Consider the following 14,717-nt stretch of genomic DNA (forward strand, 5'->3'; position numbering starts at 1 on the left):
AATGCTATCTCTAGCCACAAACTCCTGCCATAGCAAATCACTGTGAACCCCGTCGATCACTTTTATCTCCTGCTCCAAATGGTAGCTACTATGATGGTTCTAGAACCCATATTCAAAGAAACAAATATATAATTCGTTGAGTAAATATAATTATGACAAGGTGGTGTGAATATGAATATTTACTCTGATATTTTGTGTGTGCATATATATTTTTATAAATGTGCAAGGTTTGATTCAGCTTTGATTTTGGATTTATTTCCAAAATAAAACAACCTCTTTTGTCAGGATAAAGTTGTGACCTTTGAAGCTATGGTTAGGTAAAATGAGAGTTTTCATATAAATAATTTCCATCTCATATAACTACAGAGCACAAAATAAAGATTCTTATGCTCAGATGATTTTAAGTTTATACATAAATATTGTCAATTATTCAATGATAGGGAGAAACTTATAAACATGTATTGTTTAAGAATAAAATTTTTTTTTCTTGGCAAAGACTATGTGATAAGATGTTATAATCTGAATTCATGGGCTTGTAACCATCTCTATTCTTTGCATTTTAGGTTGACTTTCTACCTGAATCAGTAATTAAAAAGTAAAAAAAATCTCTACCATATTATTTTATAATTATAATCATAATCATTTAACTCAGACTAGTCAATTGATTCAAACATTTTTTAAACACCTTATTTTGAAAAAATTATAGATTCACAGGAAATTGCAAAGATAGAACAGAGAAGTCGCATTTACCCATAATCCCGTTTCCCCCAATGGTTACATCTGAAGTAATGATAGTACAATAACAAATGAAGGAAATCAACATTGGTATAATGTGTATTTATAGGTCTGTGACGTTTATCATATATGTAGATTCATATAACTGCTAAGAAACAAAACCTGTCATCGCGAAAATCTCTTTAATGTTATCTTTTTATAGTCACAGTCATACCTTCTTCCTCCTAGCATTATAACCCCTAAAACACTGATTTGTTCTCCATCTCTATAATCTTTGTCATTTCTAGAATGTCATATAAATGGAATTATGCTTTTTGAGATGGGCTGTTTTCACTCAGCATAATGTCTTTAAAATTCATCACAGTCATTGCATGTGTCAATAGTTTGTTCCTTTTTATTGCTGAGTAATATCCCATGGTATGAATGTAGCCTAGTTTGTTTAAATAGTCACCTAATCTAAGACTGCTTAGATTAGGCCGCTTAGATTTGGCTGCTTCTAGATCTTGCTATTATAATTGAAGCTGCTATGTATTATCATGTAGTTTTTTTATGTGGACATAAGTTTTCATTTCTCTGAAATCAATGCCTAGAAATGTGATTGCTGGGTTATATGGAAAGCATACATTTATTATTTTTAAAAGCTGCTATATTTCCTCTCAGAGTGTCTATATATTTCCACAAGTAACATGCAAGAGATCTTGTTTCTGTGAATCCTCAACAGCATTTGGTATTGTCAGTATGCTTTATTTTAGCTGTTCTCATATGTATGTACTGATAGCTCATTGTAATCTTAGTTTGCATTTCCTTAATGGCTAGTAAAGTTGAGCATCTTTGTGTGTGCTTATTTGCCACCCATATGTCCTTGTTGGTGAAATGTTTCTTTGTGTCTTTTGCTCATTTTATAGTTAGATTATTTGTTTTGTTGTTATTGTTGAGTTTTTGAGGTTCTTTATATATTCTAAATATTGGTCCTTTATCAGATATGTGGTTTGCAAACATTTTCTCCTGGTGTGTAATTTATCTTTTCATCCTCTTATGACAGTCTTTTGAAGATTAAAAGTTTTTCATTTTAATGAATTAGAATTTATCAATTTTTTAATTTAATGTATTATTCTTTTGATATCATGTCTATGTACCAAGCCCTAGGTCCCAAAGATTTTCTCCTATTTTTCTTCTAAAGGATTTATAAATAATTTTTTTAGCCTATCACTTTTTTATCATGGTTATAAAAACACACACATAAAATTTACCATCTTAACTATTTTTAAAGATATAGTTCAAGAGTGTTAAATGTATTTACATTGTTGTAAAACAGATCTCCATAACTTTTTCAACTTGCAGGACTGAAATGCTATAGCCACAAAACAATAACTTTCATTCCCCACTCCCAGCCCTGGGTTAACCACCATTATAATTGATTTTTATGGATTTGGCTACTTTAGATACCTCACAGAAGATGAATCATACAGTGGTTGTCTTTTTGTGACTGGCTTATTTTACTTAGCATAATGTCCTCAAGGTTTATCCATGTTGCAGCATGTGACAGGATTATCTTTTTTTTTTGAAAGCTGAATATTATTCCATTGTATGAATATACTACATTTTGTTTATCGCTTCATTTGTTAATGGACACTTAGGTTGCTTCCACATCTTGACTGTTGCAAATAGTGCTGCTATAAACATGGGTGTGAAAGATTTATAGTTTGAAGCTTTATAATTAAATTTGTGATCCATTTTGAGGTAATTTTTATAAAATATGTGAGGTTTAAGATGAGGTTCATCTTTTTGGATATCTAGTTCCTCTAGCAACATTTGTTGAAAAGACTTTGGCTGTGCTTGTGTGGAGCTATTTCTGAGTTCTTTCCTGTTTCATTGCTCTGTATATCTGTCCTTCTGCACGTACCACATAGTCTGAATTAAGGTAGCTGTATAATAAATCATGAAAGTAAATGAAACAATTCCTCCAACTTTATTCTGATTTTTCAAAATTGTTTCAGTTACTATATATTTTTTTTATTTTCAGATAAATTTTAGAGTAATCTCGCTTTTATCTTTAGAAAAAATCTGTGATTTTTATAATAATTGTATTATGAGTCTTTAGAAAAAATCTAACTGTGATTTTTATAATAATTGTATTATGAGTCTGCCGATTTATTTTGCCTACATTGACACTCCAGAGGAAGAGTGTACCTTGTTTCTCCAGGTCAGGAATGGGAATTCAGGCTTCACTAAGAGTGGGAAGGGTATCTCATTACCACCAGCTGGATTGAAAGTGTCAGCTCCCCACTCAGCCTTTGATCCTGGTTGTGGGGGTCGGGCCGCAGTAGTGGTTTCTGGCTGAAATACAATAGTTATTATCTAAATGTTTTTCTGTCTTGCAAGATTTCTCTTTTTCTGTTCCTTTGGCTACAGAGAGCAGGCTTTGGGGGGAGCTTTCTTTATCTGTACTCTTTGGTATTCCTAGGCTGTTGACTTCTCTAGCATCTAGTCTGGGATATATAAGGCAAAAAGAAAAATCAGGAATCTCACTGGTATGTTGTACCTCATGTTCTGAAGTCTCTAGCTGGTCTGCATTCTTCTCTTCACCTTTTCGCATTGTTTACTGTTTGCTTTATAAGGCCCAAGGTTGTTAGCTGTACTTAGGAGAAGGACTACATCTACTCCATCTTTCTAGAAGTGGATCTCCCTAATCATTGTTTTTATCTGGTCATTGCCCAAATACAATTACTCAGAGCTTTTAAATTGGCCTCACATGCTTTACAACACAAACATTTCTTTGTTAATTATTAATCATTTTCATATATATTTAATTATTTTAATTAAAGTAAGAATCAAATATGATACATAGTGAAATATTCTATTAGCCTCCCTAATATTTTTTTTCTTTTTCCTTGACTGCTGGAATCATTAAAATTGAAATATTGATTCTCTTTTGTAGCAGGAGACATTGTCATAGAATACAGACTTTGGAAACATTTTTGCTGAATCAATTTAAAATAACATTGAATTTTTTAGAAAAATTTACCCAAGAAAACAAGCAAATAAGTTCAATACTTAACTTCATTTTAAATGTTTATTCATATAAAGATGATAGTTGTCCTTTAATTTTCCAGATATATTTGGTATGTTTTAAAAATTCCTTTCTAACTTCCTATGTGATATGTCAAAATACAGAGTCTCAGTTCTAGGCATACTTTTTTGTTGCACTTGAGAAGGATGAATTGTTTAACAAAACTTAAACTTCCTGAGTATAAGCAAAGAAAAAATTAGTATTTTCTATTACCAGGTTCCTTTAAATTCACCTTTAAACCATTATTAAATTTTTTTAATTAAAAATACATTTTCTAATACTTTAATTTTTAATTCTGAGTAAATTTATTGATTTTATTTGCACGTTAGATATATCCTTTGAGTTATATGCAACAAAAAAGTTTTTTAAAACCTCCCAATACATTTTCTGTGCTATTTACATAATATAGAAAGGCATTAATGAGAATTTAGACACAGATACTAAAAAAAATTATAATTAGGAAATCTGTTATAATAAATTCATAATTCTTGATTTTAAAAAACAGTAATTTATGGCCAAATTTCTATCAAGAGACAAGCAGTTAATAAAAACATATTTTATGATATTTTTGTAGCCTTAAATAGCATAGTTAATTACATATGTAATAAGTCTCATATTTTCATTTGTTTATCAAATAAACTTTAGAAAAATAATTTGTGATAATTAAATTAAGTAAATTACAAATTAAATAACAAAATCGCTTTTTATGAACAGAAATTCTTAAAAATAATAGATAACATACCAAAGTAATGTATAGATTTTAACCAATATCCTAAACAAGTTTCCCTAGCATTTTCCCACTTGGGAAATGAGAGAGTAAGAAATATAGATGTTACAGGTGAAACAAGTGATTAAAAGTGATTTCGATGACATTATTCATGAGCAATCACTGATTTGATTTCATAAGTAAATTTTATTGTAAAGGCATAATTAGGCATTCTTGATTCATTGAGACTTACATAGATATTATTATTAAGACACATTAATTATGAAAATAAACAAGCCCAAAGAATTTTCAAGTTCATTTCACAGGCCAAAAATGCAAATAAATTTTTATTATTCTTGTAAAGTAATCTTTAAGCTACTAAATTATCTCATAGGCACTTCTCTATAGTGAGCTGACCCGACATTTGCCAAAGATAGTTCTTTCCCTGAAAGTGAATTTATGTTTATCATTCAAACTTGCTGCTGTCCTTACTGCTATGCCTAGGCCAGAGCATCCATAAAATACTTAGCTCTTTCCTGAGGACTAAAAATGTGGCCATGCGGTCCCTTTCCTGTCTGTTGTCCTGGTAAATTATAATAGCACCTCCTTTTGTTCTCCGTGTTTGGGTCATACATTTTATGGTAACATTAACTATGGAGAAGTAAAATTGGGAATTGGGGAAGACTCCCCAAACAAGCAACTGTACCGATTCCCAGCACAGTTTCAGGTCAACAAGTATGCCATAGCACAGGTCCTATAAACCTTAAGAATAAGATTATGGAACTTGTTATTTAACTTTTGATAGAAAATAGCCTTATTTTCTAAGAAGCATTTAAGTAACAAGCCAAAGCTCCTCAATGTGGTTGTTAAACCAAAACTCCTGAGGAAGACTTCTTAGATTTCAACCCCAGCCCCAAACACTTAATCTCTCTAAGCTTCAGTGTCCTCATCTATATAAAAGTAGATGATAATAGTTCCTATAGAATAAGATTATGTGGGGATGAAATAACACATTTCAAAGCATTTAGCACAGTGCCTGTCACATGCTAAGCACTCAAGAAATGTCATTTATTATTATTTAATAATATTATATATCCTCAATGAAGACTCACTTGACAAACAGGTCATGGTATTGACCTTCTGGATGCTGTGCAAAAATACTCCTAAATATCATGTGAGGGAAATGTACATAGAGAGTTCCAGTTTTTTTTATCAATACTAAAGTAGGATAAATTCACAGTTAATCAAAATCAAAGTAGATATTACATAAGTATGTATAATTAAAGATTTCAAAATAATCGATTCATTTATGTGTTTTTCATTTATTCAATATATATTAGTCCAATATATATTATTAGCATGCTATAATTAGGTCACTGTGCCTTTTAATTAACACTGGAACATATACTTGAATTTACTCCCACCTAAAGATTAACAGTGCTAATAGGGAGTAAGTCCCTAATTAATTGCATAGTCTTGTTCAATTAAAAAAAGATTTTTTATAAAGTATAATATACAGTAGATCACTTTGCATAAATTCATTTAAATGCCTCAAAGATGAAGACCAGGGAATAAGTGCAGAACTCACATCTTTTTCTTTTGATGAATTTGATTAAAGACAAACTTTCAGTGATCGAAACCAAACAATTGAAGCTTTATAAAAAAAGTTTCTTTTAAGATAAAATTTTGAATTGGATTCTAATATATTGTAAGGTACTACAAGGTCTCGGTGGGGAGGAAGAATGAGAAATTTGTCAGAGTGGGCACAAATGTTAACACTCGCCAACAGTACCATGCAAAAGAATGTATTCTTTATATTTAATTAAAGTCTATACATTATCTTACTAAAAGAAAGTATAAAATTAATATTTTTACTGTCCTCGAAAAATAAAGGACAATAGGAATTTAAACAAGTTGAAAGCAACATACCCTGTGTAATAGTTTAAGAATCAGAACTTTCTTTGTTCACTAGCTATTAATATATTATTGACATCTGGCAGAATTTTTTAATTTTATTACTGTGTGTTTTTCAAAAATAATAGAAGCAAAAATGAAAGTATAAAAGCTTGCTTACCTCTGTTTAAATATTTTAATTCTGATGTCACAATTTAGATTGTTCTAAATATAAGAACAAATTTATGAAATTTGATTGATCTTACTTAGACATTTATTCATTCAACACACATTTCCTGACTTCTCTAAGGTATTCTCTCTGTGAGAGGTATAAGACACAAATAAAAAGCAGAATCCAGGGAGGAGAAAAATAAATGTATATTTATAATTCAGGGTGACAACTACAAAGAAATGGTAGTTATTTGACACATGAGATGGTGCACACTCCCTTTGGTATGAGGGATCTGACATCAGATTACAGTCTTGAAAGCTAAACTTGAATTAGTCCGTGGGAAGGAGTGCAGGGACAGCATCCCCTATGTGCCTAAGCTATGTCAAGACATTAGAGATTAACAGTTTGGAAAACTGCAGTGTTAAGAAATGGCAAAAGTGAGCTTGCCGAGGTTTGACATGAAGCTGCCACACTAAATTACATAGTGAGATTTGTGTTTTAGAAAGATGATTTAGGCAGCAATCAAAAAAAAAAAAATTGATTAATAGAAGATGAGACCGAGGTAGGAAAATCAAGACCTTAGCTGTTGCAGCTGGACAGGGTGAGGTGGGGGAAGCAATGGGTGGATTAATGAGCTATCAGGAAGGTCAAAGGAAGAGAGATTCGTGATTAATACATTTTAGTTAATAGAGAAGAAGAAAATATCACGAGTCTTAGGTTTTGGCCTGAGTAACTAGAAGCTGAAGAAAAAGAGAAAGACGCAAAGGGAGATGTACATTAGAGCATAAACTAATATGAAAGTATCTGGGAATTTTAAGACATATGCTGAAAAAAACCTGTTAGCTGGAAAGAGTAATAGAATTTCCCACAGCATCTAATACATAAATGTGCAGTGGTTTTCCTACAGCTTTTCTGCTCACTTAGGATTTTCAGTCAGTTTATAATTGGTCATTATCAATTAATCCATTTATCATCTCCATGAGGTTAGTTAATGGAAACATTTCATTTTTAATCTAACAGTGGTGAAGTAATTTTCCAGAAGTCCTCCAGAGAGACTCTGAAAACCAAAATTTAACTTTAATTTTCTGAGTACTTTTTCTACATAAAATTTCTGAAATAAATTATCTTTGCTAGGAAAAATAGCAAACACTGCCACTTAAAAATTCAATTTACTATATAATTATTTCAGATTATTTTACCTCGGGGCAGCAATTTTTCTTGCTTGAAAGTATTTTAGCCTAAATAGTAGTAGCAAAAGGAACTATAAATACTGCATATGAGCTACAAATTGTTTTTGGTTTTGTATATACCCAGTCACAGATACACAGTTTTGAATTGGATTTAGTCAAATAACTGGCCTAATTTTTCACTAAATCCAAATTGTTTAAATTATACAAGTGAATTGATTAGTTCTCTGTCATCATGTAGATATTACACAAGATAATTTTATTAAATTAATAATGAATTAAACCGAAACAAACGCCTGGCTTATGGCTCTGAGACCAAGAATAAAATGAAATCTGCCATTACTTAAGGGGTATATTCTAGTTCAACAAAACTTGTATGTATGGTTAACATGCTTTACAAAAATACTGCTACAACAAAATAATGAGCAGCTTATTCATACTAACAATATTTTTAACATTAGTTAGTATTCTATACAAATTATAAATTTCACTACCAGAATTTTATTATAATTTTATCACCTAGCGCATTGTATAAATTTCCATAAAGCATTTTTTTTAATCATTGAACTCTTCTTCTCCAAATTAAAATCCCCTAGTCACCAAGAATTGTGTGCCACTACCCCAAACTTCCCTCTTTGCTTCTGATTGTTCTGAACCCTGATGAACTGTAAGCAGTGGGACACTGGACTCACCACCACCGAGGACCCTCAGCAGGTTTCATATCATTGTCTTCAACGCAATCCAGTATTCTGCAGTATAATTTTAATATTCCATTCAAATCCACTGACAGCTTTTTATGTCTATTCAGATTTCATTAGATTTGGTGAGAGTGATTTTATAATATTTCAGTTATATATGCAATAGAAACTAAGTATTCTATTTTTAAAGAAAAGTCCAAGGCGTTTACAACAATATAGAAATACTTTAGTACTTCTGGATTTCAGACAAAGGAATATTGGAAAGTGCTAATAATGCATTTTTAGATATTTACCTAGCTGTGGACAACGGGAAACTGGGTATCAAGTCAAAGATATCAGGAACCATGAACCACAGTAGCATCCTTATAGCAGTGCCACATTATGACTGTACAGACCTGCACCCTATAACATCAATATTGTAACTGATTGTTCTGATTATTCAGTATGACAGAAGGATGAACTTTACATGAAAATTATTACAAATACTTCTATACAAAGTAAGCATAGTTAGGGAAAAAAACGTTTTAAGACAGATGGAAAAGGCTTCCTTTTTAATGACTTCTTTGGTTATAAATAGGTCTTGAGTGACATTAGCTCTGTGAATTATTAACTGGTTTTGCTGGTATCTGTTCTGTGTGTCCCTTGAGGACCAAGATGAAATTAATTACCCTGGGTTATAGCTCACAGAACATATTTAATACAATTTACTTGCTTTAATGTAAAATAATTACAGAATTAAAATATATCTTTTGATCTGAGATAGCATATATTACTTAGGAAGCTACTGCTGAGTGTGTTGCATACTTTTTATTATTTTAAAAATAAAAACTCAGATGCTCTTAACAGGAAGCATAAACAAAGCAGAAATACCAACTCTTTGTACATCTTCCCATGACTCTTGACTTGATGTTTCTCATTCATTTGCCCACAGGTTCCTGAGTTAAATAAAACAGTGAAATATAATTACCATGTTTATTCCTGGTTATTCTATAATGACTTATTATCACTTTAGCAAAACAAAACTTGCTGAGAAGGGGTGACCCAAATGACTGCTAAAACCACAGTTCCTATTCTAAATACACAGGAAAAAAATGCTGATGAACTAGGAAAATTTTGATTCTAATCAGTAAAGAAAATAAGTGAATATGGACCAAATATATGAACTATATAAGAATAAAATAGGAGAATCCAGAAAAATTGAGAGAAGAAAAAAATAAGACTACATGAAAAGTTGTAAAAGAAACTAGCCTATGATGACAAAAGAAAAAATATATATAGGCAGTGCAATAGATTTTCTTTTAGATTGGTTGCTACCTGTTCTCTGGTGAAAAAAAAAATGATGTCATTTATTTATGTATAACAATATTTCTCTCCAATAATTTTGTAAACAGCATATTCAAGCACATAGTTATTGATTAGATCTTTTATGAAAATAAAAAAAAAATCAGCTGGATTAATAGAGAGCCTGCGTATAGTAGATTTTACCTTTTATTTGGAATACCATTTGGAAGTTACTTACATTTTTTCTGTGCCTGGGGCCATTATTTTCTATACCATTGCTATCATCTGATTTCCTGTATGGAAAACAATAAAGAAAATAACTAGATGTTTACATTGCATAATATTAAGTCAGTACACCATCTGTAATATATCATGGCTATCAGATTAACGTAAAAGGGCAATATAGACAGAATTCATTTTTCCTAAAACGGTTTTATTTGTAATGTTCTTTTTTTTTTTTTTATGCCATTGCTAGGAAAGAAACTCTCATCACAAATTACAGTGGCAAAGCCCTGTTTATTTTATGCAGAGGGAGAATTGCTTCTCCCTCAGCATGTGTAGGAGCTTAGGTATATGACTATAACTTGTGCGTTGTTTTGACACATGCAAAATCATAGCCAGTTGGGAGCTCAGCCAATATGTGAGATGCAAGTGCTGTAATTTGACATGTATTTACACTGAATTAGAGACTAAACATGATTCTTTATCTACCTAATGTGCAACAGAGCAAGAATACAAACCTGGGCTTCAGATCCTTAAAATTAAAGAGACTAAACTAGATAACGAGGATGTATAATGAATGCCCTTCTAGGTCTTATAGGCAGCTTTAAGTTATTAAGTTATTAACACCAGAGAATAAATTCAACCACCTAACCAACTATGTCAAGATTTGGGGATGGGATAGGTAGGTGAGATTGTATAGATTAAATATATGAGTGGATCAGATAGATAATGAGGGAGCTCCTCGAACTATTTGAAGTGACTAGCTTGTTTTCATGTTATACATTTAGTACTATTTTTAAGAATTATTTTCACCAAGAAACTATGAGTCGCTGATATCTAAACACATATACAAATATTACATATAAAATGTATTGATAAATAATGCTTACTCTCTGTCAGGAAAAATTCATCTAACTAAAAATTCTGAAAGAGTATTGCTAAAAGGTTGGCGTAAATGATTTATAGTGCCCTTGATACCTGTACGAAATCTAAAGATACTGATATAGCCTAAAGATGAGAACTGAAACACTGACCGTGATCTCTGTGGAGCAGTCTAGGATGGAGAAAATGATGTACAATATCCCAATTTTCAAAAACTAAAAGTTAATTCTTTATCTTGGAGATTAAATCAGTTTGACATTGCTCCTAAGGTATTCTACAAAAAAATATTTTTTAGACAGGGTAGGCTACATAAATGAAAATTAAATCATTAAGAACCGATAATATTAAGAATTGCTCTATATTGTTCTAGTACCGTCCTTTCAGAGTGTGTCTTAAAGCCAGAATGCACTGGGACTGGAGCAACCTCAAATGTGACTGCAAGGGGATGGCTAGAAACACTGGGAGACCGAACTGGTAGACTAGAAGAATCGGGCAAGGTTGTAGCTGTTTCAAGTATCTAAATGACTGTCATGTATTTTATATGGCCTCTATACGTGAGAACCAGACTCTATACATGAGACTCTATACATGAGAACCAGAAAGATAAAAAGTTTAAATCAATATAAATAAGATATCCAAGTTGTCCAGAAAGGTGTAATTAATTCTTTCCCAACTGTGAGAATCAGCGATTCTAAGACAACACTGCTTTTTCCCTAGCTGGAGTTATGGGACTCCTGGTATAATTATTTTATGCTCTTAATTTAGAAGCTTATATCATGTTGACTTATTTTATTTTCCATATATGAATTGAGTAAAAATAACTATTTTGAATAATGTCTACAAATATCTGGGTGAGAACGGTACGCCTCAGTCCTGCTTTTTAACTGTGGCTACAGCACTCACACCTCACAGCTCCTATTGGCTGATAAAGATAAACTTTAAGTGCCATGTTTGATTGGTAACAGTTGCTCAGGCCTCCAATTTCCTAGGCTTTTCTTGGCTGCTTTAATCTGGTCTCATTTTCCTGATCCCCAGTCATTCACTCTGTTACTCAGATTTTTTTTTTTTGAAGTATCATTGACATACAATATTATATTAATCTCAGGTATACAACACAGTGATTTAACATTTGTATACCTTACAATGTCATCAGCACAATAGGTCTAGTAACCATCAATCACCATACAAAGTTATCATGACATTATTGACTATTTTCCTTATGCTATACATTACATCCCCATGGCTTATTTACAGATCTAGAGGGTTTTATGTTAAGTGAGATAAGTCATAGAAAAACAAATACCAAATGATTTCACTTATTGTGGAATCTAAAAAAAAAGAACGAAACAGATTCATAGATACAGAGAACAAAGATAAGGTTGGCAGAGGGGTGGAGGGATGGATGAAAAAGATGAAAAGGAGTAAGAGTCAAAACTTCCAGTTATAAATTAAATGTTATTCAGATATTAATTCCAGTCTTGGCCACTTCCATATCTGGACTCCACACTCAGTTCTCTGATTTGAAGGAGCTAGCAACACTCAGCTTCTCCAAACCAAATTACAACCCCGGTAATCTCCCTCCCAGCCTTTCTCATGCTCAACTCTGAACAAAGGTGAGAGGGTTATAAGAGATCTAGAGACATAATGTGTGTGCTTTCAAAAATAAGGACTAGTTGAACTCTAGACCAGCGATTTGGAATATGGGAGGGAATTAGAATCAGTGATAGACATTTTAAAGAAATATAGATGCCCAGGCACCAATCCTTTGGATCAGAGATTCTGATCCATAGATCCAGGAAAGTCTGAGCAACTGTATTTTTAAGGGGCATCCTAAGTGATCAAAAATATGGCCAGGGTTGCTTTACACAAATAATACTTCCTTATGGTTATTAAACACTTTTTGTACATCAAAGCCCATACTAAGCATTTTTACATATATAATATCATGTAATCCAACAGACTTATGTCATAAGTACTATCATTAAACCCATTTTTTAAGGAGAAAACTGAAGCACAGAATGGTGAAGGTAGTATGTGATGGTGAGGGATTCCAACACAGGTAGGCAAATTCCAGATGCTTCCCATAACATATACATGTATAGAAAAAAATAACACATACATACCATACTCCTGTGATTACCCCCTAATTAAACATTTTTTTCTATTTCTTTTTTAACTGTATCTTACTCAAGTGAAAATTAATCCATAAAAAAATAATACTTACAGCTGTTCAATTTGTTCAAATTCTTTCCCATCGGCTGTGTAAAAAAAGAAGAATATAAATATTAAGATTGGTTTATTATTCTTATGGAGCATATATGTTCAGTTCAGCTTTTCTCCTGAGTTAAGAAAGCACTGTATGATTTCCCCTCTTTGGAACGAAAGAGAGGCATGCTATGTGAGACAGCGGCACCTCTATCAGGTCCTCTTCTTTTGCTGATCTCCAGACCTTACCTACAATTTCAATCAAGCATAGTCTAGTACCTAGAATTTTTAAAAACAGGATTGTCTGATTAATTATAAAATTACTTAAGTTATTAAAAATTTAGTACGGAATCAAGAAAGTATACAGAATTTAAGATAAATTTTCTTAAAGGAACCATTGGTTTCTCGACCCGTAAACCATCAGGTACAGACTACAAAACTGGGAAATTGACAGGACAATGTCTCTCTTTTGAGAACGCCAGAATATTTTATAAAATATTTTTAAATGAGTTATCTAAGTGAAATAATAATTGTCTTTGAAATCTTTTATATTAAGCTACAACAGAATTTTCCAGTATTCTAGTGTCAAACACATATCAACTAATTGGTATATAGGTACCAGTAATACCAAAGAAAAGTGGAGTGGAAGATATATTTAATATTTTAGTAAGTTGAAACAGGAAGACCATGATTAATACAAGCTCATAGTTCACTGTCACCATTGATATTAACATAAATATCACTCCAAATAACAAAAACTAGATTTTTTCCCCAAAAATGTTAAGGCCCTTATAATGTATTAAGTCATAACATGCGAATGTTATCTGAAAAAATAAATCCTACCTGGGTTCTTCTTCCTTTGAGTGTACATTTCACAAAGCAGAATAATAGCCACTAAAAAAACAACCTCAGCAGTTATTGCAAGAAATGGTTTGAGGGGCACCAGATAACTCAGCACGACGAGTTCAATGTGACTTTCACTTTCCCCTAATTGGAATATTGCATGGCACCAGTAAGATCCCTGATCTTCTTCTGAAAGATCCATTATCCTGAGCCTTGTTTCATTAGCATTTGCTCCAGTGATCACATATTTATCATTCATTTGAACATCAAGAAGAACCTAATATAAGGAGACATTAAAATCCATTTTTATCATATTACATAAAAGATACATGTCCTAAATGATCTAGTTTTCAGCGAAAGCTATAAGATAGTGCCAAGAAAACTACTTGCCAGAAAAAGGCATATTAAAATTTGTGAAAAGTTATCTGTAACAGAGCTCAAGTCTTATTAGAGTTTGATCTTCCAGAGATCGCAAACAAAGGAAAAGTATACTTTCCTTTACGTAACACTGAATGTTTGAAACTACAGCACGTAGGTCATTGTGAATAAATATTATATGAGAATTAAAACTACAGAAAAATTTCAGACATCTGGGTTTCACATTCTAATTCCTGACTAGCTGTTCAAGAACTTCCTCTTTCACAAGCACAAGCATATATTAAATCAACTATTAAATTAATGAAGCTATTAAATCTGATCATTCCAATAAAAGAAGGTCACTGGGTCTTGATATTGGGAGTTCCTCTGACTAGAATTGAAGATGAAATCCTCAGGCCTTTAAAGCTGATATAAAAGGAATAGTAGAAATCCCCAGTGAGCCTGG

General features: G+C 32.0%; 1 protein-coding gene across 1 annotated transcript in view; it reads right to left on the reverse strand.

Annotated features, from left to right (window-relative positions):
• The window catches only part of EMB (embigin), a 62,953-nt gene that overhangs the window by 26,551 nt on the left and 21,685 nt on the right, over positions 1-14,717 (reverse strand). The window contains exons 6-8 of the mRNA XM_025047218.1: positions 13,895-14,171; positions 13,071-13,104; positions 9,963-10,035 (exon numbers count right to left, since the gene is read on the reverse strand). Coding sequence (XP_024902986.1) covers positions 9,963-10,035; positions 13,071-13,104; positions 13,895-14,171 — 384 coding nt within the window. The remainder of the gene's footprint in view (positions 1-9,962; positions 10,036-13,070; positions 13,105-13,894; positions 14,172-14,717) is intronic.

This window comes from Pteropus alecto, unplaced genomic scaffold, assembly GCF_000325575.1.
Source record: "Pteropus alecto unplaced genomic scaffold, ASM32557v1 scaffold73, whole genome shotgun sequence".
Classification (NCBI taxonomy): Eukaryota; Metazoa; Chordata; class Mammalia; order Chiroptera; family Pteropodidae; genus Pteropus; species Pteropus alecto.